General features: G+C 40.2%; 1 protein-coding gene, 1 long non-coding RNA gene and 1 pseudogene across 2 annotated transcripts in view; 2 read left to right on the top strand and 1 right to left on the bottom strand.

Moving 5' to 3' along the window:
• LOC119509456 overlaps positions 1 to 5,119 on the top strand; it is a 46,763-nt gene extending 41,644 nt beyond the window's left edge. Inside the window, exons 2-3 of the long non-coding RNA XR_005211705.1 lie at positions 2,412 to 2,574; positions 4,704 to 5,119. This is a non-coding gene — a long non-coding RNA (uncharacterized LOC119509456). The remainder of the gene's footprint in view (positions 1 to 2,411; positions 2,575 to 4,703) is intronic.
• The window catches only part of TTPA (alpha tocopherol transfer protein), a 24,660-nt gene extending 14,877 nt beyond the window's left edge, over positions 1 to 9,783 (bottom strand). Inside the window, exon 1 of the mRNA XM_037803485.1 lies at positions 9,453 to 9,783. Within this exon, the coding sequence (XP_037659413.1) occupies positions 9,453 to 9,644 (192 nt within the window). The 5' untranslated portion in view covers positions 9,645 to 9,783. The remainder of the gene's footprint in view (positions 1 to 9,452) is intronic.
• Positions 9,643 to 18,970, top strand: LOC119508791 (annotated as a pseudogene).
• Positions 18,971 to 26,752: the final 7,782 nt, after the last annotated feature.

Below are 26,752 nucleotides of genomic sequence, written 5' to 3' on the forward strand. Positions count from 1 at the left end.
ACAAATGTTGCCAACGTATTGTAGACAATACTAAAAGCAAATTATACAATTTATACTTGTTATATTTTCATTTTCTTCATGATTTTCAGCATACCCAATTTTTCAAAGCTGACAAAATATTTGTTTTGCATTTGAAGCACTCTCTGGCTTCATATGCTTAACTGAAGTTCGGACAAAAGGAAACGACAGATTTAATATTTGACGACATAGTGGCATACACGTGGTAACTATAGCAATGAAAGTGTTACGATCTGAAGGCGAAACTACCAATGATAAAGAAAAGGAGAAGAGGGTGAAATACTCTGAGTCTTGGGAACTGTCACTTGCTGGGTAAAGGAAGACGCTAGTTGGGACCACGGCTGCCACGTGAGGGAAGCACGGGCGGACAAAGTCACGCATTGGTCTCCCTCTCTTTCTCTCTCTCTCATTCCTTCATTTCTGCATTTAATAAACTTTTCCTAGCTGTTTATGAAAAGAAGAGTGCTGCTAAGGGTTAATGCAGCAGAGAGGTAAGAAAGAAAAAAGTCAGTAAATTTGTCAACAAGGAAATAATTGGTGACCTAGATAGCAGTTTCAAAAATCGGTAAGAACAAAAGGCCCATTGTAGATTTGGATATATTCATTTCACTTCTGTAAGATGCATTTCCCTTCTCCCCCTGGCTTACTATCCTTCCTCCAGGAGTACTTGCCACTAAAAGAATTAAAGTCAGTATGTTCTGTGTAGTTCGTAGAAGGTATGTCAGTGCTATACAGACGTCCTTTTGTATCTTTCAGTCAGACTAAGTTCACAGCATTTTACAATGCTCATTACTTTTCTGACCGTTCCCTCAGATGTAAAAAGCCCTTTTAATTCTGATTCAAACAAGTGCGGAAAGTAGCATATTTGCTCCTATATAGAAATCACAGTTTTATTTGCCCATGGAATGTTAAAAGTCGTGGTTTCCTTCAAAGGGATCCTTTAGGTAATAGAGGCAGGACCTTCAGCTCGTTCATCTCTATAGAGTGCTGGGCACCCAGCTGGCAAGTACGTGTGTTGAATCAAAGAATAAATAAATGCATGAATAAACCAACAGGATCCACACATTGGAAAAACTAATTTTTGTAAAGATGCACAAATCATTCTCATACTTCTGGCACCTAACTTTCGCAAATGGAAGGATCTTAACCTGGACATCTGATTGTGCCTTTTCCACTCAATAATTGAATTCAAAGGTCCAGCTGGCATAAATAAGTTACATAAATGACATAAATAAATTGCTTCTGAGCAATTCTCAAACAAACCACTGAATGTCCTCAAACAACAAAAATAAATTGACTGCAAATGAATATTCATGACTGGAAGGTACCTGTTTTGTACAGTGTAAGTAAATAAATAATTATAACCTTGTGTTTTATTTTAATTGTATTTTATAATAGATTTGGTTTCTTCCTACATGTCATTTACTTTTAAACACAATGACAACCACCGTATTTGTGTCATTTTTAGGGTTTAATGGCATTGTTTCAATTCCTCCTCTCAGCCAGCCTGAGCAGAACTATTGTTGCCCCGTTTTATAGATAAGAAAACTAAAGCTCAGAGCAGTTACACATTTGTTCCAGGGCAATAACTATCAGCAGCAGAGCGAAGACTGAAACTGACAGATGACAGGCTTAATTGTATTTAAGAAGCTATGTTTAGAAGGAAATTAGCAGGAGAAGTCAATGGAATTTTAAAAGCTAGAAGTCTTTGGGAAAAACATGAAAATAATTGAAGGATAAAAAAACTTATCACATGGATCAAAAATAGTAGGAACTGTGCTATTCGTTTTTGAAAGACAGGAGTCCATAAAAATATGCTGAACCTAGAGTGGTTAAGAGGTGCTTGTATTTTAAGTTCATTGTTTTAAACTGAAGGGGCAAGGGTCACAGAGTTGAGAACACATGCTCTGGTTCAACCCAAGTGCAAATCCTTGCTCTGTCACTTAGAAGCTGTCACCACCCAAGTGGGCTCTTCTGCCCAATCCACACAGAAGTCAACACTGTGACACCAGGATTTCGAGAAAAAGTATTTATTGTGTAGCAGGTGGCGGTTTCAAAGCTATGTGATTTTGGACAAGTTACTTCAGTTTCTTCTAAAATGAGAAATAATGATGTAATCCACAAATCCCTTACTTACCAGTGTGCCCAGCACTCCCTAACCATATTGGCTATTAGGATAAGACAGCCTCATTAATTCATTATAACTTCAAATACAAAACTGGAATAACAGGAAATTTCATTGAAACTGAGGTACTAATCAAGCTTTCTTCATACACCAAAACTATAGGGCTTTTCTTTTTCATTATGAAAAATGAGAGCTTGAGTTTCATTGCCTTTGTAGAGAAAAATGAAAACATAGTTTCACCCTTTTACCCTTTTCCTTTCTTTTCCAGTTGGCAGAAAAGTAAGACAGCAAAGAATTCACACACAGAAACTTGATTTCTATCCAGTGGATTGAGACACAATCTTGCTAGCTGATTCTTAAAAGGCATGGTGCAGTGAAAACAATTCAGTCAAATAAAGAATACAGAAAGAAACGTATCACAGAGCCTGGAGGTAAATTATATTTCTTTTTCTATTTAGACACTACTTTAAAAAAGCAGCCAAGATGAAATCAGCACGTCATATACTTGTTAATATTAGTTATCTCTATACATACAAATGTTTAAGGTCTTTCTCTATGTACTCTTCATAGAACCTCAGTGGCTGATGAGTAAACATTAGTTTATTACTTGTGATTTTAGAATACCTGAGCATCCATCTGACAAAGCAAAAATAAATAAAGCTGATTCCCATTTCACTTACTACATCAAAATATATCCAGGTAAAATGGGAAATGTTTTGATGTATATAGGCTACCACAACAAAAACCTTAAATAATATAAAAAACCCACCTATATCAAATAACTAAGGCTGTGTTCAGAGGAAAATTCATATCCTTAAACATTTATATTATTAAAGAAGAAAATAAATATGTAAGTTGAGCAAACAAATAAATAAATCCAGGTAGATAGCAGATTCCAAGTTTAAAAAAAAAAGAAGCCATAAATTACTATAAGAAATTTGGGGATAGGAGAAGAGTTTATAAAACCCAGAAGCAATCAAGAAGCATTCAAACCAATTACATTTGATTACCTAAAAAAGCTTTAATTCTGCATAGAAAGAAAACAGTATGAACAATGTCAAAAAACAAACAGCTATGACAAAAGACTATTTTCCTTAATTCATAAAGATATTCTATGAATCAATAAAAGATTATAATATCCCAACATAAAAATGAACAAATGGCAAAAACAAACTGGAAAAGAATTAATTTTTTTAATACATAAAAGATGGGTAACATCACTTCTAATTAAAAAAGTGCATATTATAATAACAGTGAGAAACTATTTCTCATGAAGCATACTGACAGAGCAAGTTTGATAATGCTGTGTAGGTGATAATATCAGTGTGAAATACTGGTGCAAATTCTTTGGATTGATAGCTTGGTACAACCATCAACATTGAAAAATGCACATTCCACTTTATCCAGCAATTGTGCAGGTTGAGCCTATCCTATAAAGATATATTCTTTTTATCCATAAAAACAAATGTACAAGGACGCACTACCCCAATAGAATGCCTGTTTTGTGATGGTAGAAATTGCGTTTGTCCTGTTTACTGTATCTGGTCTTGTGTACTGCCAGACAAACTGTACAAATTCAAAAAATAACCACTGATTTAAAATGCTGAAAGCAAAAAAAACTACAAAACAAGATTTCTATATCTGGCAAAACTGCCTTTCAAAAAACCAGGGAGAGATTAAGATATTCCCAAACAAAAGCTGAGAGAGTTTTGTCACCACTAAACTGGCCCTACAAGGGATGCTAAAGAGAGTTCCAAAGGTTGAAAGGAAAGGACAAGCAGTAGATTGAAGCTACAAGAAGAAATACAGATCTCTGGTGAGGGTAATGATGGGTATTTTTAAATGCCAGTACCACTGTATTTTTGGGTTTGTAACTCCACTTTTTACTTCCTACAGGATGTGAAAGGCAAATACATAAAGTGTAATGATAAATCAGTGGGTTTGGATTCATAATATATAAAGATATAATTTGTGACGAACTACATAAAGGTGACAGAACAAATGGGTATAGGAACAGTTTGTGTACACTATTGAAGTTAAGTTGGTATCAAAGTAAATGAGATTTTTATAGATTTAGAATGTTGAATTTAAGCCCCAACTACAAAGAAAATATCAGATAATATGCAAGTGCACAGAGAAGAAATTAGAATACAGGTTGTCAGGGGCATGGAGCAAGGGGAATGGGGAGTTAATGCAAAACGGTGAAGGGTGTCTCTTGGGTAAGATGGGAAAATTTAGCAAAGGTGGTGAGGACACCGCAGCATATTGAATGACCCTGATTCTACTTGAATGGTATGCTTGGGGGTAGTTGAGATGGGAACGTTTATCTTATATATGTCCCCACAATCAAAAAAAGAAAGAGCAACTAAAGAGACAATGAGAATTAAAGGAAATACATAATCCTGGATGGGATCTAGCAAGGGAGGAGAGAAGGTTTAAAAGGACGTTGCTGGGACATATGAAAATATTGGAATATAGACTATAAGCATTATATCAATATTAAATTTCTTGAACTTAACTGCATTTAGGACGGATACATAAGTGAATATCCTTGTTCCAGGAAATGAACATGGCAGGATTAAGTGTACAAGGAATATAGTACATACAGCCTACAATCAAGAGCTCAGAAAATGGACTGATAAACAGATGGATGGAGAACCAGACCGAAAGACAGATAGATGGACGGATAGACAGATGGATTGAAAGGTTGATGGAGAGAAAGATGGAATGACACAGAAAATGTGGTAAAATGTTAAAATTAATAAATTTGGGTATCTTGGGGGAGTGGGGAATAGGGTATGGTGTAGTTCTATGTATAGGGTATGTATTGTTTTTGTAATTGTCCTGTAAGTTTGAAAGTATTTCAAAATAAAACATTTAAAATTAAAAAAAATAAAAATAATCACTGATTTTAGGAGAAGAGAACATGCTGAAACTCTAGACCTGGTAGCTATACAGACCTCAGCTCCTGGAATCCTAAATGGATGTGAAAGAGCAAACCCATAATCACAACAACTCAGCTGTGGTGTTAATGTTCCCTCCCTTCTTACAATAGCTAAGAGGTTCCTATTCTTAAGTGGGTTTTTAAAATACATGCATATCGAGTTACAATTCAAAAAGGAAGCCCTTTTGAATACCGTGGTGATTTGAAGCTGTGTGTACCCCAGAAAAACAGGTTCTTAAATCTAATCCATTCCTGTGGGTGTGAACTCATTGTAAGTAGGGCCTTTTTATGAGGTTACTTCAGTGAGTGTGTGACTTATCTCAGTCAGGATGGATCTTAAAACTTATTACTCGAATCCTTTATAAATGGAATGGATTTGAAGAGAGAAAAAAAGCCACGGAAGCAAGAAGCTGAAATCAATGAAACCCGGAAAAGAAGGGAGAAACCAGCCAGCATCACCATATGCCTTGCCACGTGACAGAGGAGCCACAGATCGCTGGCAGCCAATCTTCAGGAAGAAAGCATTGTGTAGAAGATGGCTTGATTTGGACATTTTTCCAGCTTCAAAACTGAAAGATAATAAATTCCCATTGCTTAGATGGAGGTGGCCTAAGGGTACATCAACTAATGAACAGAATGGTGAACTGTGGTGTATGCATACAATAGAATATTGAGTGGCTGCAAGAAGAAAGAAGTTGTGAGGCATTCAGCTAAGTGAATGTTTCTTAAGGATAGCATTTTGAATGAAATAAGCCAGAAATGAAAAGACAAACATTATAATACCTCACTAATACGGACTAACTACAATGTGCACACTCTAAGAATTGAATCTTAGAGCACAGATTATCGGGGGGGGAGCTTATTGTAAAGGTCTCTAGATTGTAAGCTCTTAAAGCAGTCACATCTATTCCCAAGTTGTGATGGTTATCTCCAAATTCTGAGATGCTGAGCTATTTTGTATAACCTGGTCAGTTCCTGGAACTTCAGGTATCTGTGTGACATCTGAGACTCAGAGCTAGAGTTCGGCAGCTATGAATGTCAGTATTACCCCATACTGCAACTGTTAAAAAAAAAAAAAGCTGATGAAGAGTTCAGCCTTCAATTAGAGATATGAATGAAGCAGATCTGGTTAGGACTAAGGCAAATCAGACTAAAGGGTAAAGGACGATGTTGACTGTATTTTAAAATTTCAAGTTCTGTGTGAGACCAAAGGAAGAGATATTTATTTAGTGCAAAATCTATAGTTTCTAGTAGCACACTAAATAATTTAACTTGTACGGTCAGTTTATTCAAACACCATAATTACATGGCACTTTGAATAGGAAGTGAGATCTGGTTGGTTTGCACAGGTTAGTGTGAAACCCTGATACATCCCAAAGTAATTTGGGCAGAGAATAAAAATGTATTTGCAAAGCCCCCTTAAGGCACTGGGGGGAAATGTGGAAATATTAAACTTCCCACCCGGGGATTTCCTGATATTCTCTGAAGTATTGGGGACTACCAAGTTAGAAGGCCAAGCCCTTGATCTTGGGGCTTGCCTCTATGAAGCTTGTTACTGCAAAGGAGAAGCTAAGCCTACTTATAATTGGGCCTAAGAGGGAACTTTTGTTGCTTAGATGTGGCCTCTCTCTAAGCCAACTCTGCAGGTGGACTCACTGCCCTCCCCACTACATGGGACATGACACCCAGGGGTGTAAATCTCCCTGGCACCATGGGACATGATCCCCAGGGATGAGCCTAAACCCTCATCATAGGATTGAGAAAGTCTTCTTGACCAGAAGGGGGAAGAGAAATGAAGCAAAATAGAGTTTCAGTGACTGAGAGATTTCAGATGGAGTCAACAGGTCTTTCTGGAGGCCATTCATTGTGTTATATAGATATCCCTTTTTGGTTTTTAGTATATTAGAATAGCTAGAAGGAAATATCTGAAACTGTTGAACTGCAACCCAGTAGTCTTGATTTTTGAAGACAACTGTGTAACTATGTAGCTTACACAGTGTGATTGTGTGATTACGAAAACCTTGTTGCTCCCACTCCCTTTGTTCAGTGTATGGATAGAAGAGTAGAAAAATGGGGACAAAAATTAAATGAGTAATGGGGGGGATGGTGGATATGGGATGTTTTGGGTGTTCTTCTTTACTTGTATTTTTTTATCTTATTTTTTATTTTTTTGGAGTAATGAAAATGTTCAAAGGTTTATTTTGGTGATGAATGCACCACTATATGATGGTACTGTGAACAATGATGGTACACTGTGGATGACTGTAGGGTATGTGAATATATCTCAAGAAAACTGAACTGAAAAAAAAAAATTCTATTGCTTAAGCCAACCGCTTCATGGTATTTGCTTCAGCAGCTTAGGACACTAAAGGAAATATCATATTTTCTCTGACAATATTTCACATTTAAATATAGTTTTGAATGTTTTCAAGAAGAAAAGAATCATATTAGAAGGCAGCTTATGGTTGAAAGTCTTTCAATTCAGGCAAGTTTCCTACGAATCCCTGTTACACTATTTCCCAGCAGATGACTCTCCAAGCCTGAGCAAGTTTTTCTATGTGCTTTATTTTCCTGACCTGTAAATTAAGGAAAATATTTTCAACATAAAGTTATTGAAACTAACATACAAGGCAGTACAGTAAAGTAATACTCAATAAATGTTGCTTGCTATTTTTAATAAAAATAATAATAATTGAATGAAGGAATGAACAGCATTCACGGCTGCACTCCATTGGCTGGTAACAACACCAAGGTCCAATGGCAGAAATTAATACCTGAAATTATTGAAACTCAACTAGTCTCACCCTTGCTTGTACTTACTACTGTAATGGTTATTATAGCTTAGTCTTGTCCCTGTGTATACCTACTATTGTAATGGTAACAACTTCATCCCCACTTGTTTGAATCCATAAAAACCCTGAACTCCTTAGACTGGGGGAGACAGATTCTTGGGCCTTTAGGCCATCTGATCTCCTGCTTCATGCTTAGCAATAAACATTTTCTCTCTTTGAAACCCGGGTGTCATGGATTGACTCTATGCACATCGGACAGAGAACCCACTGCTTTTGTTCAATACCATACATGCTGATGTAGGATGACCCCTGGGATAAGTCACGTAAGAAAGGCAAAGTATAAAACACACACATATGCTTGTGCAAGCATAGACTATATCCAGAAAGGTTAACAAGAAATTGTTAACAGTAACTAACCCTTCTGGCAAACCAAGATTTGGGGTGGGGAAATTTTTCATTCTTTACTGCTTTCTATTATCTGGATTATTATTATTATTCTGCTTTCTATTATCTGGATTATTATTATTATTCTGCTTTCTATTATCTGGATTATTATTATTATTATCATCATCATCATCACCACCTGTACTCATTATCATCATCATTATTACCACCTGTACTCATTACTGCTTCAATAAAAAATTAACAACAAAAAAAATCTTACAGTGAGACACGTTGGAATTCTGAACTATAATAATGTCCCTGCCTTCCAACTAGCTAGGTGACAATGAGAAAATCACTTGGAGAAAGGACTGGATCATGTCTAGCTGCGCTATGTGCCACGCATTGTGCTGGTCACGTCTTGTTCCAATCTTAATCGGTTCTTGTTCAGTCCTCGCAACCTGTCGACTGAAGTAGGCGTTCCTCCGGTTAAAACAACAGACGAGGATGCTGAGCCTGCAGTGACACTGCTAGTCAATGGGGAACTCAAGGTCTAAATCCCACTTTCGGATCCCTGTCCATCACAGCCTTTCTCACAGCCTGTAACATACTGTTTCAAAATATATACTGGCAACTTCACTGTCTTGACACTTAAATATTACGATCAATTATACTATTTTGCTAGGATATGGCTTCAAAACCTCGGTTGTACCAGTAATTTCATTCCCACCCCACCCCAGCCCTTAGAGTTATCTGCTGAGATAAAACTTAGCAGATAACTGAGCAAGGTCTGAGCTTCCTACTTCTCAGCTGTTACTTTGTTGTGTATCACAGGCTATCTTCCAGCGAGGAAAAAAGGCATTTCCTCCGAACTTGATGGGCTGGGGAGACTCATCTAGGGCACTTCTGACAGTTCCCACGTTAGGAGAGTTCCAGTGTTTGGGGGTCAAACGGGCCATCCCCCAGCGGGCTCCGGCACTGCCTGGTTTCTCCCGTTTCCAGGGCCCGGAGGAACTGCACTCACTGGCGCCCGATTTCTCCGAAGCCCCGCGGCCACCGCGCGCGCCACCCAGTGCGTCGGGACGCGCTCCGCCGCCGGGTCCTCCCTGCACCTCGGGCTTCACCGGGCTCCGGCGAAGCCTGAGGCACCCACCCCGGACGTCCGACGGGGAGCGGCTGGGAGGCCCCTTACCCGCCAGGCCAGGTCCAGGTCGAAGTCCCGGGCGCGCAGGAACCGCAGCAGAAAGGCGTCGGACAGCGGGTGCGGCGCGAGAGGGACGCCAGCCGCCAGGGCCCGGCGCCGCAGCTCGGTCAGGCCCGGCTGCAGCAGCGGCGAGTGGTCCGGCAGCGCGTTGAGCTGCACCCCTCGCCGCTCCCCGGCCATGCCCGCCGCCCCACTGGGCCGCCGCCGCCAGCCGGCCGGGAAAAGCGCGCACCCCGCGCCGCGCTCCGGCCCCTCCTCCGCGGCCACTGCCAAGCGCACACCCGCCCCCGCCCCGGGAGTCCTGGGGCCCCAGCTGCCGCCTACGAGGGATCCAACCTGGGGTGGCCTCGCTGGTGCCAGTCTAACCTGAAAGCTTTAGAAACCCGAACCTTTCCCCGGGGAGGAAGTAAGAGGTGCTCAAGGCCAAGGGGAAGATGTCAGAAAAAGTTGAGATGGTTGGGATGTTTCTCATGGCATCGCCCTTGGGATAAGGGCTACCGCAAAGGGGTCAACACGCTTATTTACTGAGACATATGCAGTTAGAAGTCTGTCTCTGACACAGAAGACCTCGTATGTACATTCAGAATAAAATTAATAAAGATGAATATGAAAAAATATCTTGTTAAGGATACATAATCAAAATATTGTGTTTTAAATTCATTTGAAGAAATGTTTTGCCCTATAGGTGATGTAACCCATTGGATCATAGGTTCATCTATTTCAGGTTCTTTTTTTTTTTTAAGGGATAACTTCTCCCTTTTTATAATTTAATTTTGATGTTTGATTATGTAAAACATTAACTGACTCCAGAGTCAAACAATACAAATGAAGGTACACTCAGAGAAGTTGAACTTTATCCTCTCCACTCTGTTCCTTCCTTCACTATTTTTTAGCATTGATTGATGCTTCTATTTTTCTCTTTTAGGGAACAGAAATAAATATGCATAGCTAGTTATATTATTCCCTTTTTAATATAAAAGGTAAAATAATATAAATACCATTTCTATCTTACTTTCTCTGCTTAATATTGGAGAGACTGTGTGATTCAGGGCCTCAGCAGGAAACAGATGGTGACTCCAGGAGCGTTGGAATGGAGTTTGAAGAAGGGGACTATTCAACTGATGTGGGCAGAGAAACCACCAAAGGAAGGTGAAGTATACCAGAGTTAATACAGTGGCACCCACCATGGGTCCCACACCTGAAGGAATAAGAGGAAGGAGCAGTTCTGGAAGCTTTAGGAGAGAACCACCTCCAATTGTGGCACAAATTCTTCACCCCACTCTGTATCCCTGCCTTTCACCCTATGACTTGCCAGTTGCTCTCATGAAAGATGTGAAGGCCACATCCTCACACCTTGACTCTGAGCTGGTGTTCCAGTTTGCTAATGCTGCCATTATGCAAAATACCAGAAATGGATTGGCTTTTTTAAAGGGGGTTTATTTGGTTACAAAGTTTCAGTCTGAAGGCTATGAAAATGTCCAAATGAAGGCATCAACACAAGTATACCTTCACTAAAGGAAGGCCAATGGCATCTAGAAAACCTCTGTTAGCTGAGAAGGCACGTGGCTGGCACCTGCTGATCCCAGGTTGTGTTCCAGCTCCACTTTCAGCTCCTGTGCATTCTTCAAAGTGTCTCTCTTGGCTGCAGTACATCCTTCTGTCTGTGAACACTTTTATAGCACTCCAGTGATTCAATTAAGACCCACCATGAATGGGTGGGGTAAGATCTCCATGGAAATTATCCAATCAAAGGTCTCATCCACAGTTAATTGAGTCACATCTCCATGGAAACACTCAAAGGATTCCAACCTAATCAACACTAATACATCTACCCCACAAGATTGCATCAAAGAACATGGCATTTTGGGGGACTCAATACATCCAAACTGGCACAGCTGGTGAGCCAAAAGGAGTAGCAGTAGTGATACGCCAGTTCCAAGCATAGGCCTCAAACTCCTCCTTTGTTTCCATTTGCGCTCTTGCATCTCTGCCCTCACCATGGAAACATGCTCATGCCAGCCTGTTGAAGGATGAGTGGTACAGACCGCAGAGCCAAGTGCCCTAACTGGCTTAGATAAAGCTGTTCCAGATCAGCCAGGAAGTAAGTTGATTCTCAGACAGCCAAGATCAGTACAGTTAGCTGGTCAGTCTCAGCTAATCCCAGATGCATGAGCAATCATATTTATAGTTGTAGCTGTTTGTTTTGCAGCTTCCTTGGCAATAGATAACTGATACACAGTTCTTATGGCCTAAATTGATAGTCAGCTACCTTCAAACACCGCCCATTTTGTGGTCTTCTTATTGTTTATCAGTAGGACAGAATCCTTTACCCATGGGGTTGCCCAAACCTTCATTCTTATAAGCTCTGAATCTTTGGTGGTCCTGTCTTTGTTGGGTTTGTGGAGTTTTTATTGATTAGGATCACTACACAAAGAGCTCCCTAGTGAATTTCTCGGGCTGCAAACATAGTCTGACTTGCTCCCCATTGTTTAGCAGAAAATTTAGTAATTCAGATCAATCACTCTGGCCAGTACTGTGACCCTCTTTTCTGACTGTTGACTCAGAGGCAAGAGAAGCCACAACTGGCCAGGGGACAGTTTCAGCTTCCAATTGACTGGAACCATAACTGTGTTCCCTGGAGAAGGAATTCCTCCTTGGGAAGTAGGACCTCTAAATCCTGAGAACCAAAGCTTTGGGGTTCGGTAAGCAAAAATTCCTTAAGTAGGTAATTAGATACGATAGTAAGAGGAACTATACTCATTTCCATCTCTTGTTTCCTGTATTCTGGCTTTAAAGCAGTGATGTTGATGTACCATATATTGGCCACAAGTTTAAGGTATATCCTACATCCTGTAATACAGTCACAAATTCTGTGGAATGCTGTACTCTAGTTGGTACCATAACTGAGTCTTAAGTTGGTTCTTTCAGGTCAACAGCTTCTCAGTGATGGGGAGGGTGAAAAAATCAGTGGGTCCTGGTATGAGCCCTTTGCTACACTTCCAGTGCCTAAAACGAATTTTACAGTTCAGGGGTGATGATGTGTGGGATACAACAATGATGGAATAAGGCTTCTGTGAGTCCACCAATAGTGGTGCTGCTGGAGCTGTTTTGGGGGAGAAAGCAAGTCTACATGTGAAATAGTTTTCTTCTCTATGAGGACATATCACTGCCCTTCTCTGATGGAGAGTGGACCAGCAGCTGGATGGTCTCTGCAGGGAATAGTGCCCTATTGACATTCAGTGTTAGCTCACATTGTTGGCAATTGGGTGCTTAGTAATGGCAATAGGCAGATCAGATTTGGTGAAGAAAGGCCATGTGTTTTTTTTGTTTTTTTTTGCTGTTTTTTTTTTTTTTTATTAAATTCAGTTTTATTGAAATAATTCACACACCATACAATCATCCATGGTAAACAATCCGCTGTCCACAGTATGATAACATAGTTATGCGTTCATCACCACAATCTGTCTCTGAACATTTTCCTTACATCAGAAAGAACCAGAACAAGAATAAAAAATAAAAGTGAAAAAAGAACACCCAAATCATCCCCCCATCCCACCCCATTTGTCCTTTAGTTTTTATCCCCATTTTTCTACTCATCCATACACTAGATAAAGGGGGTGTGATCCACAAGGTCTTCACAATCACACTGTCACCCCTTGTAATCTACATTATTATATAATTGTCTTCAGGAGTCCAGACTGCTGGGTTGGAGTTTGGTAGTTTCAGGTATTTACTTCTAGCTATTCCAATACATTAAAACCTAAGAGGTGTTATCTATATAGTGCATAAGAATGTCCACCAGAGTGACCTCTTGACTCCATCGGAAATCTCTCAGCCACTGAAACTATTTCGTCTCATTTTGCATCCCCCTTTTGGTCAAGAAGATACTCTCAGTCCCACGATGCCAGGTCCACATTCATCCCCGGGAGTCATATTCTGCATTGCCAGGGAGATTTACACCCCTGGGAGTCGGGTCCCACGCAGGGGGGAGGGCAGCGAGTTCACCTGTCGAGATGGCTCAGTTAGAGAGAGAGAGCGCCACATCTGAGCAACAAAGAGGTACTCAGGGGGAGACTCTTAGGCACCATTACATGCAAGTTTAGACTCTCCTTTGTGGTAATGAGCTTCATAAGGGCAAGTCCCATGCTCGAGGGCTCAGCACATCAAACCGAGAAAGGCCATGTTTTGAGCCCACGTTCCTGACACTACGGTCACTTTGTAATAAAACCCATTGAGCAGGAAATGCGTTGCTTGGGGAAAGAGGATAAACATCATCCAGAGGATGGCTCGTCTTATCCTCTTGTTTATTAACAAGAGGTGAAGGCCTGTTGGTGGGCACTTCTCGCCACCTTTCTACCAGAACTCCTTGTCGCCAAAGGGCATTTCTCTTCACAGTCTATATCCATCTCAAGAGGTACGTATCAGTCTGCCTTATCCTCAGTCCTCCAGATCTGTTCGTCCCAAGTCCCTATCCAGACAACCGATTGGCCTCTACCTTAGATCTGAGTAGGTCATAATTTCAGATCTTCTCTGCTCCAACATGAAGTAGATAAGCAGATCTACCCAAAGTTCTGCATACTGGGAAGATTTCCCTTCACTACCGTATTTCAGGGATAAACCTGGGTGGGGATGTCATGGAGCAGTTGTCTGCTTCTAGCTGGTACAAGCATAGTGTAGACCCATTCATCAACTAGACCATGCTTTTTCCTTCTCCATTAATTGGATCTAAGGATTCCCCCAGAAGGCCGTAGCTGTGAGTTAGGGGAGAGGTGGAAAAGTAGCAGGATCAGCTACCAAATGGGTCAGAGCCATGTGCTTATGAAATTTACCTGTGCTTCTTGACCTGCTATGGTTTGGTTTCATTTATAGTCTTTCCATTTGACAACAGAACATGTCTGCTGTACACAGTCAATTTTATGATTTAATAGATCAGACATAAAACCCAGTTAATGATGGGCAATTCAGGTCGCATAATTACTTGGAGTCCCATGGGCAGGCCTACGTCTCTACTAGGTCCTAGTGGCAAGCCAGGAGGTGCCTTTCAAATGGAGAAGACCTGTGAGCAGAACAGGGTATGGCTTTACTGTAAAACCCTAGAGGTCTGTGCTGTGATTTTCCTAATGGGGTGTCTTTGTCTGCCATAGACCTTTCAACACCATTGGGTGGGGCATAACGCCCCCTTGGCAGGGAAGTTGATAGTGCAGCCTGAACCTACTACAGAGCCTTTTCTTGCTTCATACCCCATTCGACACTGGCAGCCTTATAGCTGGATGCTAACTGCATTGGAGCAGCAGGCTCAAATATGGCAATATGCTGCCTCTAGAATCCAAAGGGGCCAATTAGATGGTGTGCCTCCTTCTTTGCAGTGGGTAATATGAGCTGCGGGAACTTTGTCTCACTTTAGAGGGAATATCTCAACAGGCCTCAGGCTAGAAACCTCATTGATGTGACAGCCTTGAACTACTGTGGTGTTCACCTCCTGTCCTTTGGTGTGCTATGTCTTACTGAAGTGTTTCATTTATTGGCTGTATCCTGCTTGCCATACCCAGTAACAGGCCAGTGTGCTGAATATTTTCCATTTCCTCCTCCAGATGTACCCTTCACTCTTCTCCATCCTTCTCTTTGTATTTGTGGCTGGCCTCTATCAATTTTATTCATGCCCTCCCTCACCCTCTGGCTTCCAGGTGAGATTGGCCAATGGGAGGCACCGACAAGAGATGGGAGGAGTTTGATGTCAGGGTAGCTCTCTCTGGATTGCATTCGGTTGACTGTACCCATCCATCAAAGACCATACTTCCTGTCAGGCAGCTCACTGTGACAGCTACAGTTATTCTCTCTGGGCTTCCATAACTACCCCCACCCTTGTCCCTTCACATCTAAGGGTGGTAATGTCTTTGATTTCACATCCCTTCTTTCTTGGTTTGCCTGAGCTGCTATCACACATACCATAAACTGGTTTTGGCTTAACAAAACAGGAATTTATTGGCTCATGATTTTGAGACTAGCTGAAGTTTAAAATCAAGGCATCAGCAAGGCAATGCTGTCTCCCCAAAATCTGTACCTTCTGGTGCTGGCTGCTGGCAATCCTTTGGGTTCCTTGGCTTATATCTCTGCTTCCTGTTGTTGCATGGCGCTGTCCTCTCCTTTCTCTTCCAGGTCCCTGCTAACTTCTGGCTTCTCCCTGTGACTTTCTCCTTATAAAGCCTCTAGTAATCCAGACTAAGACCCACCCTCATTCAGTTTGGCCATACCCTAACTAAAAATAACATATTCCAGAGGTCCTCTATAGGATGGGTTCATACCCACTGGAATGCAGATTAAGAACATGTCTGATTTAAGGTCCATAATTCAATCTAAGACACTTTCACTGTTGTAAACAGTCCCTTTATTAAATTATCCTAAATTATCCAGTTTGAGTATATCATCTGTTTCTGGTCGCAACCCTGTCTGACCAACCAGTGTGGGATATCAAGGTGATCAAGTTATCTCTGGACTATTTATGTCAGAAAGCAGGAGAGTTTGCACAGCCCTGAGGTAAGGACACAGTCTCTGCCACCTGAAGGCAAATGACTTCTGGTTTTCTATCCTGATAGGAATCAGAGAGCTTTTCCTGAGTCAATAGTACAGTGATTATTTGCTTTCAATTAAGAAACTACCTCTAGAACGTTAGCCACAGTTGGCATCACCACCCAATTAAGTTCACAATAATTCACAGTTATCTTCTAAGACCCACCTGGCTTTTGCTAGCCAAAGAGGCAAGTTGTTCCCATATCTGCAGTTACCCAGATATATGGGACTGCTCTTGGTTCCTATCCTGGCTGGGTAAGGGTGGAGAGGGCTTCTATTTGGCTCTTCCTACTAAAAACAGTACTTACTCCAAGGGTCAAGGAACCAATGTGGGGAATCTGCCAGTTACTGAAAAGTATTTATTCCTATTACATGTTCCATGACTGAGGAAATGGCCATGGGGTTGGTCTTGTATCCTATCAGATCCATTGTAAAGTAGACTCAGGCCAGGATTCCATGTATCAAGTGATAAGCCCCACTCTGACTGCGACCACGATGGTGTTCTGGGACTCTGAGGATTAGCTTCAGCTCAGAGCCAATACTGTTATCTCTCAGAAGCTCTGGGTATGTCTCTTTCCCCCTTGCTCTGTCACCCTGATGAATGGTTGCAGGTCCCTCTGGGATTAATTGGGAAGAAGGTTCACAGAACACACCTGTTGCAAGAAATGTCCTCAAAGGGACTTTGGGTTCCCCCTCAATCAAGAAGATCCACTTCTGTGAACTGGCTTAGGTCTTGGAACGGGGTTCTTATTTGTCTATTTCTGAACCATGCATACCATCCATTAGCTGTGCATTAAAAATAAAAATGATTCTGCTTGTGAGAAACATATTTCACATATTGCTGTCTAAGCACTTATTTGAAAAGTGGCATGAGTTAATGTCTGCATAAAATTTTCTTTAAACAGAGACTTATATAAACCTACTTTGTACCAGACAATATTCTAAGCTCTTTACAAATAAAACTCATTTAATTTTCACCACAATCCTATGAGGTAGATTCTATTACTCCCTTGTTATAATTGAGGAAACCAAGGAAGAGAGAAGTTAGGTAACTTCCCCCAAATCACAGAGCTGGTAATCAGTTCAGTAGGGATTGGACTCCACAGTTCATACACTTGACCGCCATGCTCTGTTGCCTCAAATATTTTTCACGTGAATTTAAATTGTGGAAACCAAATCATTTTAATGTAGAATTGACTAATTGGGTCAGTGGAGTTGTCATTATGAATAAAAATAACTATTATTAATACATACCATTTTGCCAGATATTGTGCTAGATGTTTTGCATACACTGTTTCTAATCTTCAGAGCAGTGCCACAAAGTGGGTAATATTATACTTACTTAGAAATGAGGAAATTGGGTCTTAAGAGATTATTGCTATGACACCAAATGCCACTTAACTCATGAGCATAAGAAGATCAAACCCAGCTGCTGACATCATGTGTTAGTGGTGCTCAGTGTGTACCCAAGCAGCTAGCATCTCAGCAACACTGTGAGCCTTTAGACCTCTCCTTCTGGAACATGTTTGACTCCTTTTAAAATCCGATAGCTAAGAATGAATCCCAAGGAATGCCTCTGCTTTAGTCACGTGTACACCGTCGGCTCATCTCAACTCACAAAACAAAATACTGACAGGTTCTTCTATTAAATGTTATTAAAGATGATTCCCTCTTTCTTTTGGTGACGTCAAAAGGCTCTTGGCTTTGGAGTCAGATTCTGTTTTTCACAAGATGTGTGACTCTAAGGAAGTACTGATTCGTGGAGGCTCAGTTACCTCCTCTCTGAACAGGGCTTTTACTTTTTACCTCATAGGGATGTTGTAGGTAAACCCTCTATGAATTTAGGATGACAATCAATCTTCCATTTCCTCAAGATCTGTACACATCAGATAGATTCATAATGTATATTTTATTTCGACATGCTGAACTATTCACCCATATTTTTTGTTTTATGACTCTGATTTTGACCTGACTACTAACTTAAATTGATTAACTTTGGGTCTATGACTTTTGTATCCCTGTCCCCAGATGAATTGATCTCAGTTTCACTTGGACTCTGTTTTGATAACTGTCCTTATGTGACCTTAAACGGTGACGCCTAACTCCCTCCCCTGTCCCTGAACTTTATTTCATTGCCTCTGAGGGCATGTTTTTTCCACACTTTAGGTCTCTGAAATTGGAAGGTATCTTTGAGTTAGCAGTCAGCTTGTCTGGCCACCCAGGAAGCCAAAAGGGAAGAAGGTGGCCTGGTGTCGTGAAGAAGCAGGAGGCCAAGAAGGTGGCAAATCCCCTGTTTGAGAAAAGACCAGAGAATGTTGGCATTGGACATCCAACTGAAAGGGAACCCAAAAGGGGACCTCATCTGCTTTGTCAAAGAGCCATCCTCTATAAGCAGCTGAGAGCCTCCCCCCCCCCCACCATCAGCCTTGGACCACCCAAAGCTACTCAACTGCCGCCTAAGGTGTCCCACAAATACAGACCATAGACAAAGTAAGAGAAGGAGCAGAGGCTGTTGGCCTGGCTGAGAAGAAAGCTACTGGCAAAGGGCATGGCTCCACTAAGAGGCTGCCTGTGCTTGGAGCAGGGGTGAAAACTGTCACCACCTTGGTGGAAGGCAAGAAGGCTCAGCTGGTGGTGATTCCACATGACGTGGTCCCCATTGAGCAGGTTGTCTTCCTGCCCACCTTGTGTCATACAGGGAGGGTTCTCTACTGCATCATCAAGGGAAAGGCCAGACAGGGATGTCTAGTGCATGGAAAGATCACACCACCATGGCCTTCATACAGGTTAACTCAGAAAACAAAGGAGATCCAGCTAACAGATACAATAAGATCTGCTATCACTGGGAAAGCGGTGATGTCCTGCGTTCAAAATTGGTGGCTTGCATTGCCATACTGGAAAAGGCAGAGGCTAAAGGATTTGCCACTAAACTGGATTAAATGTACACAGTTATTTTTCCGTACATAGAAAAGAAGTTTGCCGTCAAAATGAACAAACAAAACAAAATAAAAATTGTTCTCGGTGAGGCCACAGTTGTAACACAGTTGACTTTGCATACATCAAAAATGTCAACAGATTGGCAGAGGGGTGTGAGTGATACAGAGGCAAACCTAGAGTTAAAATGGTGTTGCAATCTTTTAATTTCCATGAACCAAAAGGTTGTGTGTACAAACCAAAAGGTCCTGTGGAAGCGGTGAGGGAGTTGGTGAATCAGATATAATTATCAAAATTCCCAATGTCAAAATAAGTAGTTCTACTTAATTAACAAGCTGGCTAAAGATTCCAAAACCAGTGAAGCTTGGTTCTTTTGAGGACTCGTATCAACATCAAGATGTTGCATCTTGATGGCCCAAGGACCAATATCATGTAGAAAAACATGCACATGGATGACTCTGAATTAAAGATGATACAAAAGAGTTGATCTCTGGACATGAAGAAGTTTTAGACATATATTAACCAAAATATTTTTTAATACCATATTTCATTGACTCTAAGGTGCCATACCTTGTAAGACAATATTTTTCAAGTATTTATTAAGAAAGTAAAAACTCTGCCAATTAAACTATGCTACAATGTTCAAGCACCACTGATAATAAGATACTTCCTGATTTCAGTAATGTAAAAATCTGGAGCGAAAATGTGTCTTAAACTTACTGAAATACAGTATTTTCCTTTTTATGTATTCATAAGAGTTATTGAGTCAAGTGTGATAAAAGTCTTTAGGTCTGAAAGAGCTACTTCTTTAAATATAAATTAGGTGATAAGAAATCATTGTATCATAATGCTTTTCTTTCTAAGTGATACATAAGATAATTATGCACTTTACAGTGAGAATTTGTGATAAAATACTGTTATCATCTTTACCTGAACTCTTGATTCTGGTCACTTCCTTGTTGGACTTAAATTATGATTCTAATTCCTGCTTGCCAGTGTACATATCCCTGGTTTTGACTTCGCATTTAAGAGGGACAACATAGAGTCCTGACAATTTGAATTTACTAATTCTTTCATTTAAGACATTTTGTGGTTGCAGGTGGCTATGGAGGTTCTATTTTGCTGCTGAGTTTTAGACATGAACTAAGTTTTGCAAGTTCTGGTGATTTCTTAGCCAGACACTTCTAGTCCAGTTCTTTAATTTAGCAAATTATAATCTGGACAGTCTTTCCCAAACTTGCCCAATAATTAGAATATTCTACTAGGGCTTTTGTTAAAGACAGAGAATACCAGCTCCATTCCAGACCTACTAATCAGAATCTTCAGGGAAGAAATCTAGAAACTTGTCTTTTTAACAGGCACTTCAGGGGATTCTCAGGATAAAGGAAGCTGGGGAAACACTAACTGCAGATGATCTATTCTATCTCCCTCACTTACACATTTCATAAAAATGGATGTAGGATGATATCCACCCTCCATCTTCATGAGTCTGTAATGAAGATAACATGGAGCTGTCTGAACTCTTCAAGAGATATTTGCTCAATCCATCTAATTGTTTTTAAAATTAACTTTTCTGAGTTCCACTTAGCTTAGCTCCATGAATTCATATCCTTTGTGGGGTAGCTTTTAATTCTGGTCTGTTAAAATGCCCCCTAGTTAAGGAAGTAGTGATATGAAAAATAACCTGTTATGTCGGCACCTGCTGACATCATCTCTGGTGGCCTGAGTTTTGACTATACAGGCACAGGGACCTATTTTGTAAGTTCTTCAATACAGAACTGGAGTTTTCTGGTTGTTGCAGCTGCGGTCACCCTAAACTTCATTTCTGCAGAGACCTCTCAGACATTTCTTGCAAACCACAACAGGACAAAAACCACCAAATCTCTTAGGAAATCTAGCTCATAGCTTTGGCCCACATGGCTTTGTTTCTTAGTAAAGTCACCAATTACAGGTGCAAATTATAATTTTGATAAACAGCAGAGACGGGCGATTAACACTGAGCTTCTTCAACAAATCAGCTCCTTGAGAAATCATGTCTGTGTGAGCCAGCACCTTTGCAATGCAGGACAGACGACGGCCATGCAATTTAGTATCGTCTCTATGTTAGACTGAGGGTCTGTTCTTTACATTACATACATGCATAGCACTTAGCACTTACCATGTGCCAGGGATCATACTTTATATATCATGTCTCTTACACACTGGCAGTTTTTTTGAGAGAAATCATGTAAACATTTGCCAGTGGCATGAGTTCATTTTACAAATATTTGTAGAATGTTTTCTGTGTGCTTGGCACTGTGCAAGGACACGTGGAAATTCATTTTAGAATCACCGAGCTAAAACAACTTTTTTGAAACTTATGTGAGAGAAAATCATTCCCTCTCTCTTCCACCGCTAAAAAGCAGAGGAAATGGACTACTTTCTCAGGTTATCAACTTCCTAGTGCTAGAAACATTCTGAGTCTGGGAAACTAAAATTTGCTGTCTCTCCTATGATAGGTTAAATGGTGGCATTTATATGGCTAACATTACATCTGTTAGAAAATCTGAAAGTCTTCTTTGTCCTGAAAGAGCTTCTATGTGGTAGAAAACTCAAATGAACTTAAGTAGCTACATCTACATAGTACGTGGTTTGTATAATGATCACAGAGAAAAGTCCCTTCCCTGGTCAACCAGGCAGGATGATGGCAGCAAGGTGGAGATGGAGAAAGGAATTTTAACAAATATGAAGGAAATAATTTCCTGAATTACAGCCACAGTTATTATCTAACATCAGACTAAGAATACAAAAAGTGCCAAATTGCATTGCTCCATAGATAAATGTTAATACATAATTTTCCTGTTGCGTGAAAATCATTTACATAAGATTGTCTGGGATTAGGAATAAATGTCAGCATGTGAAGTTTTTAGAAGGAATGACACAATCAGGCATCTGAACTTTGTTTATTCAATGCTGGCCTCAAGTACACCACCCTGCATTGTAAATACCCAAGGACCAACTCGGGCATGTGTTTACTTAGACTTGCCCTTTGAGTTAGTTCCGGAGATCAGTTATGCAAATTAACTTTTGTCCCATTTGCCAGGTTTAAATAACACTTCAAAATAGCATTTGCTTAAGTTTGTCCTACATAAAATGGGTGTTGTCATGATTTAAATTTTTCCAATATGCACTTCTGTATAAAACTCTTATTTTCACACACCTTTAACAAAGCTTGCATAGCTCAAAATGAAAGAAAGAAAACACTACTAATTGCAACTGGTTAAAAAGAAAGATCAAAATTATTTGTTGGCAAGGGTCTTAGGAAACCAATATTCATGTACACAGATGGGGGGAGTGTAAATTAGTACCATCTTTCCTGACTGTTTGGTAATCTTTATCAAGAGCCCTGAGAGCAAGTGTGTGCAATTTGACCCAGAAATTTATCCTGAGGAAATAATCAGGCAGAAATGCAAAGGTCTACATGCAAAGATTCACTGAAGGGTTGTTGAGCTTAGAAATATCTCACTAAATTCTTAAAATGTAAGTCTGGGTGGTGTTGCCACGCAATCCCCCTGTCAGAACATGAGAAGTGAGAGGAGAGAGACATTCCCCTTGCTCCAGGAGAGCTGACAAGTAGCTGTGGTGTCCATCAAACTGGTAGGACAGCGCCCTGGGGAATGTGCAGGGTTCAGCCTCTTTGTGAGGACAGATTTCCAGGCAGAGTCGTTGAGGCCAACAGCAGCTGTCTGGCTTGAAGCAGTGGAGATGGCTCCAAGGGCAGCCTCCACTGTCTGTGAGGGTTGTCTGTGCCCTAGGAAATATTTCGGGGGTGGGGAAGGGCTTTTCAAGGAATTGGCAGATTCAGGTAATAATATAACATGACCCGATTTGTATCTACGGATATCTGTATCCAGGCAATATCTGGATATGGGAATTGCATGTATAATAATAAGCTTTTAAGTATACATTTGGCAATCACAGATTTAATATTTTTGGATTCCACTGTTGATTCAACAAACATAAAGAGCACCTACTATGTGCCAAAAACTATTCTATGCTCTAGGGCCACAGATGTCAGAGGCTACTGTTCTATTTTTGGAATCTGACTTGAAATAGCCTATTAAATTGATTTTTGTTATATATAGATCACATTCTCCAGTTTTGGAATTTAAAATATTTTTAAGCTATAGAAATAGCAATAATTTGAAAATTCTAGACACTAATATTAACCAATTTTATTCTTGAAATAGTATGTAAATGTATCATTTATTCAAGTTTCAAATAGGGATTTTTTTCCTACAGACGTGTTCTTGCACATTGGAAAATAAATGAAGAATGCAAATTTATTTTCCAAACAATTCACACTTGTGAACAGGAGAGGCTTATGAACATATGCGTTGGTTGCATATTATGATTTTTGTGTATTCTTCTAGTATCTATTACACGGCAATCAACTTGATAAATGCAGCTGGTGTTTAATTTCAGGTTAAAGCTTGTTTAAACTTTCAAACGCTCCTTAAAAACTGTACAAGGAAGTAAGTTTCTTTTCATGCCTTAACTTCCAAGAAGCTTAAAGCGATACTGATGGGGTTTGAATCCTGTCTCCCACAAAAGACGTGTTCGAGTATTAAGTCACATCCTTGTGGGTGTGAACCATTTGTAAACAGGACCCTTGAAGATGTTATGATCAGTTAAGGTGTGGACTCATTTGTGAATATCCTATTTAGGTCTGGCCAAACTGAATCCTGGTGGGGCTTCATCCTCATGACCAGAGGCCTTAAAAAGAGAGGAAATTTGGACATAGTCAGAGAAAGCCAAAGGAAGAAGCCAGAGAGGAGAGAGATCGCCACATGACAGAGCACCGCCATCGCCAGACTACTACCAGCTCCAGGAAAAAGCTTGGCCTTGCTGACATCTTGATTTTGGACTTCTGGCCTTCAAAATCATGAGACAATAAATTCTTGTTGTTAGGTCAACCACTGTGGTGTTGTCATAGCAGCCTTAGCAAACTAAGGTACTTACCCAATGCCCAAGTAAGGTCTTTTATTATGTATCTCGTTTCAGGTCTTTGTTATATATACTTAGGTTTTCTTTAGGTAATTGTACCTCTTTATGATTTTTTTTTAGTCTCTTAATTGCCTGGTTTAGCATGACAGTTAACTTGCCCTGTTGGCAGTGTACCACATGAATCTGTGACCTACTCTTCCCGGACATGCAGCTGGACCATGTTTCCCAGCCACCTTCCTCTTGCAGCTGGATGGATCAAGTGACTGGATTCTGACCAATGGGATGCAAGTAAATGTGACCATTCAGGAAAAAAGACACTTGTTTAGGCATTTCAAATATAGGAAATTTAATGCCAATTGTTGCTTGCACAGGTGTTACAAGAGCTGAGAAAGCAAAAAAGGAGTTTAAGGATGAAACATGGAGAGTAGTAACTACAGAAAGCAGCTACCACCCCAGGACCAGAACATAGGAAGGAGGTGGTATCACCAGGGCCCGGAACGGTGGGAGAGGTGCCATCTGGCTGGTGTTGGGACCACAGAGGAAGGGTCCTTTAGCTGGTGCTGGAACCACCAAAGGATAGAGGAAGTTCACACGGCACTGATGGAATCCTGATGAAGGGAACCTGCCTCGCAGGCGCTAGCACCATGGAGGGGCATCTGAGCACTGATGCTGGGACTGAGGAGGTGGCCGTGCTCAGTGGATGATGGGGTGACTAAAAGATGCTCTGCCATAGTCAACTGTGCTAAAGGGTTAGTGACTGAATCAAAGGATAAGTGAGTCCCTTTTCCTCTCCTCCCACCTTCCAATTGCTGCTAGTATCTCATTGGTAGAAGCCAACCACAAGCCAGCTAGCAAGGTAGTCTAAAAATGAAGATTGCAAGGTCCCCACCCCATGACCAATATCCATTACCCTAACTTTTTCTCGTCTCAGACAAACTCCTTATCCAATATGCCATAACTCCTTCTACCCCTTTCACCATCCCCGGTCCCTGGTAACCTATAATCTACCATTTGTCTCTATGAAGTTTGCTTCTAGGTATTTCATATAAGCAAGATTGTACAATATTTGTTTTTTTGTGCCTGGCTTATTTCACTCAAGATGATGTTCTCAAGTTCATCCATTTGTAGAGTGTATCAGACTTTCATTCCTTTTGATAGCTGAATAATATTCCATTATAAGTACATACAATGTTTTCCTTATCCATTCACTTATTGATGGAACTCACATGGCACCCATCTTTTTGGCTAGTGTGAATAATTCTGCTATGAATGCTGGTATATAAATATCTGTGCAAGCCCCTGCTTTCAGTTCTTTGGGGTATAAACCTAGGAGTGGAATTGCTGGGTCATAAAGTAATTCTACATTTAACTTCTTGAGGAACTGTCAAACTGTTTTCCATAGTGGCTGCAGCAATTTACATTTCCACCAACAATGTACAAGTGTTCCTATTTCTCCGTATCTTTACCAACATTTGTTATTTTCCATTTTTTAAAACTAGTAGCCATTTTAGTGGGTGTGAGGTGGTAGATATCTCATGGTTTTGATTGGTGTTTCCAAATGGCTAATGATATTGAGCATCTTTTCATATGCTTATTGGCCATTTGTATGTCTCATTGGGAGAAATGTCTATTCTGATCCTTTGTTTCTTAACCGAGTTCTTTGTCTTTTTGTTGTTCACGTGTATGAGTTCTATATATATTCTGGATACTGAACTCTTCTCAGATATATGATTTCCCAATATTTTATCCCATTCTGTTGGTTGTCTTTTCACTTTCTTGATAATGTCCTTTGATGCACAAAAGTTTTTAATTTTGATAAAGTGTCTATGTATTGCTTCTTTTGTTGCTTGTGATTTTGGTGTAAAATCTAAGAATCCATTGCCTAACACAAGGTCCCAAAGATATTTCCCTATGTTTTCTTCTAAGAGTTTCATAATTTTAACTCTTATGTTGATCCACTTTGAGTTAATATTTTATACAATGGGAGGTAGGGGTCCACTTTCATTCTTTTGCATGTGGATATCCAGTTTTCCCAGCACTATCAGTGGAAGAGATTATTCTTTTCCCATCAAGTGGAGTTGGCATCCTTGCCAAAAATATGTGGGTTTATTTCAGAGCTCTTTATTCTATTTCAAATTTCCTAAAGTACTATACTGTAAATTAGTATGGTCCAGGTATCTCCAATTCTCCAAGAATCTCAAGGTAATCAGGTGGATATATGTCTGTTTGATGTTTATAATAGAGCAATGCTTATAATATCATTTAGTATTGATCAATTAATTTTCTATAATATTTAATAGACTCCCACTTCCTTAGTATAGCATCAAATAAGCTCTAGACTTGCAGTGAGCTGATTGTTTTCATTAATTGGTAGTGACAAGATGAAGAGATTGGGAGGGGGAAATGAATGACACCTTGAACTCCAAAACAGGATAAAAAGTTTGAATCCAGTGGATTAAAAAAAATTATAATAAATAAATTCCACTGTACCGCCACCTAGTGGAACTTTATAATAAATCAATTAGTTTTCTTTTTTTTTCTGTCAGTCCTGGAAACAAGGTAAAAGGTAAAGAAATGAAACAGGATTCATTTAAAAGGTAGCTGAATATAATACTTCCCAAGGTGATCAAGAAGACTAATATGGTCCATTTCAAATAGGAAGAAACTTTATACTTAAAAAAAATCCTAGTTTTTCTGATTATAAGTTGAGTCATACTCATTGTAGATATCCTACAAAAAATAAGAAAAAGGATACTAGAATAAAAGTCATTCATAATTCCACTACTCCAGAATGTATATCT

The sequence above is a fragment of the Choloepus didactylus genome, chromosome 14 (assembly GCF_015220235.1).
Source record: "Choloepus didactylus isolate mChoDid1 chromosome 14, mChoDid1.pri, whole genome shotgun sequence".
In the NCBI taxonomy this organism is placed as follows: domain Eukaryota; kingdom Metazoa; phylum Chordata; class Mammalia; order Pilosa; family Megalonychidae; genus Choloepus; species Choloepus didactylus.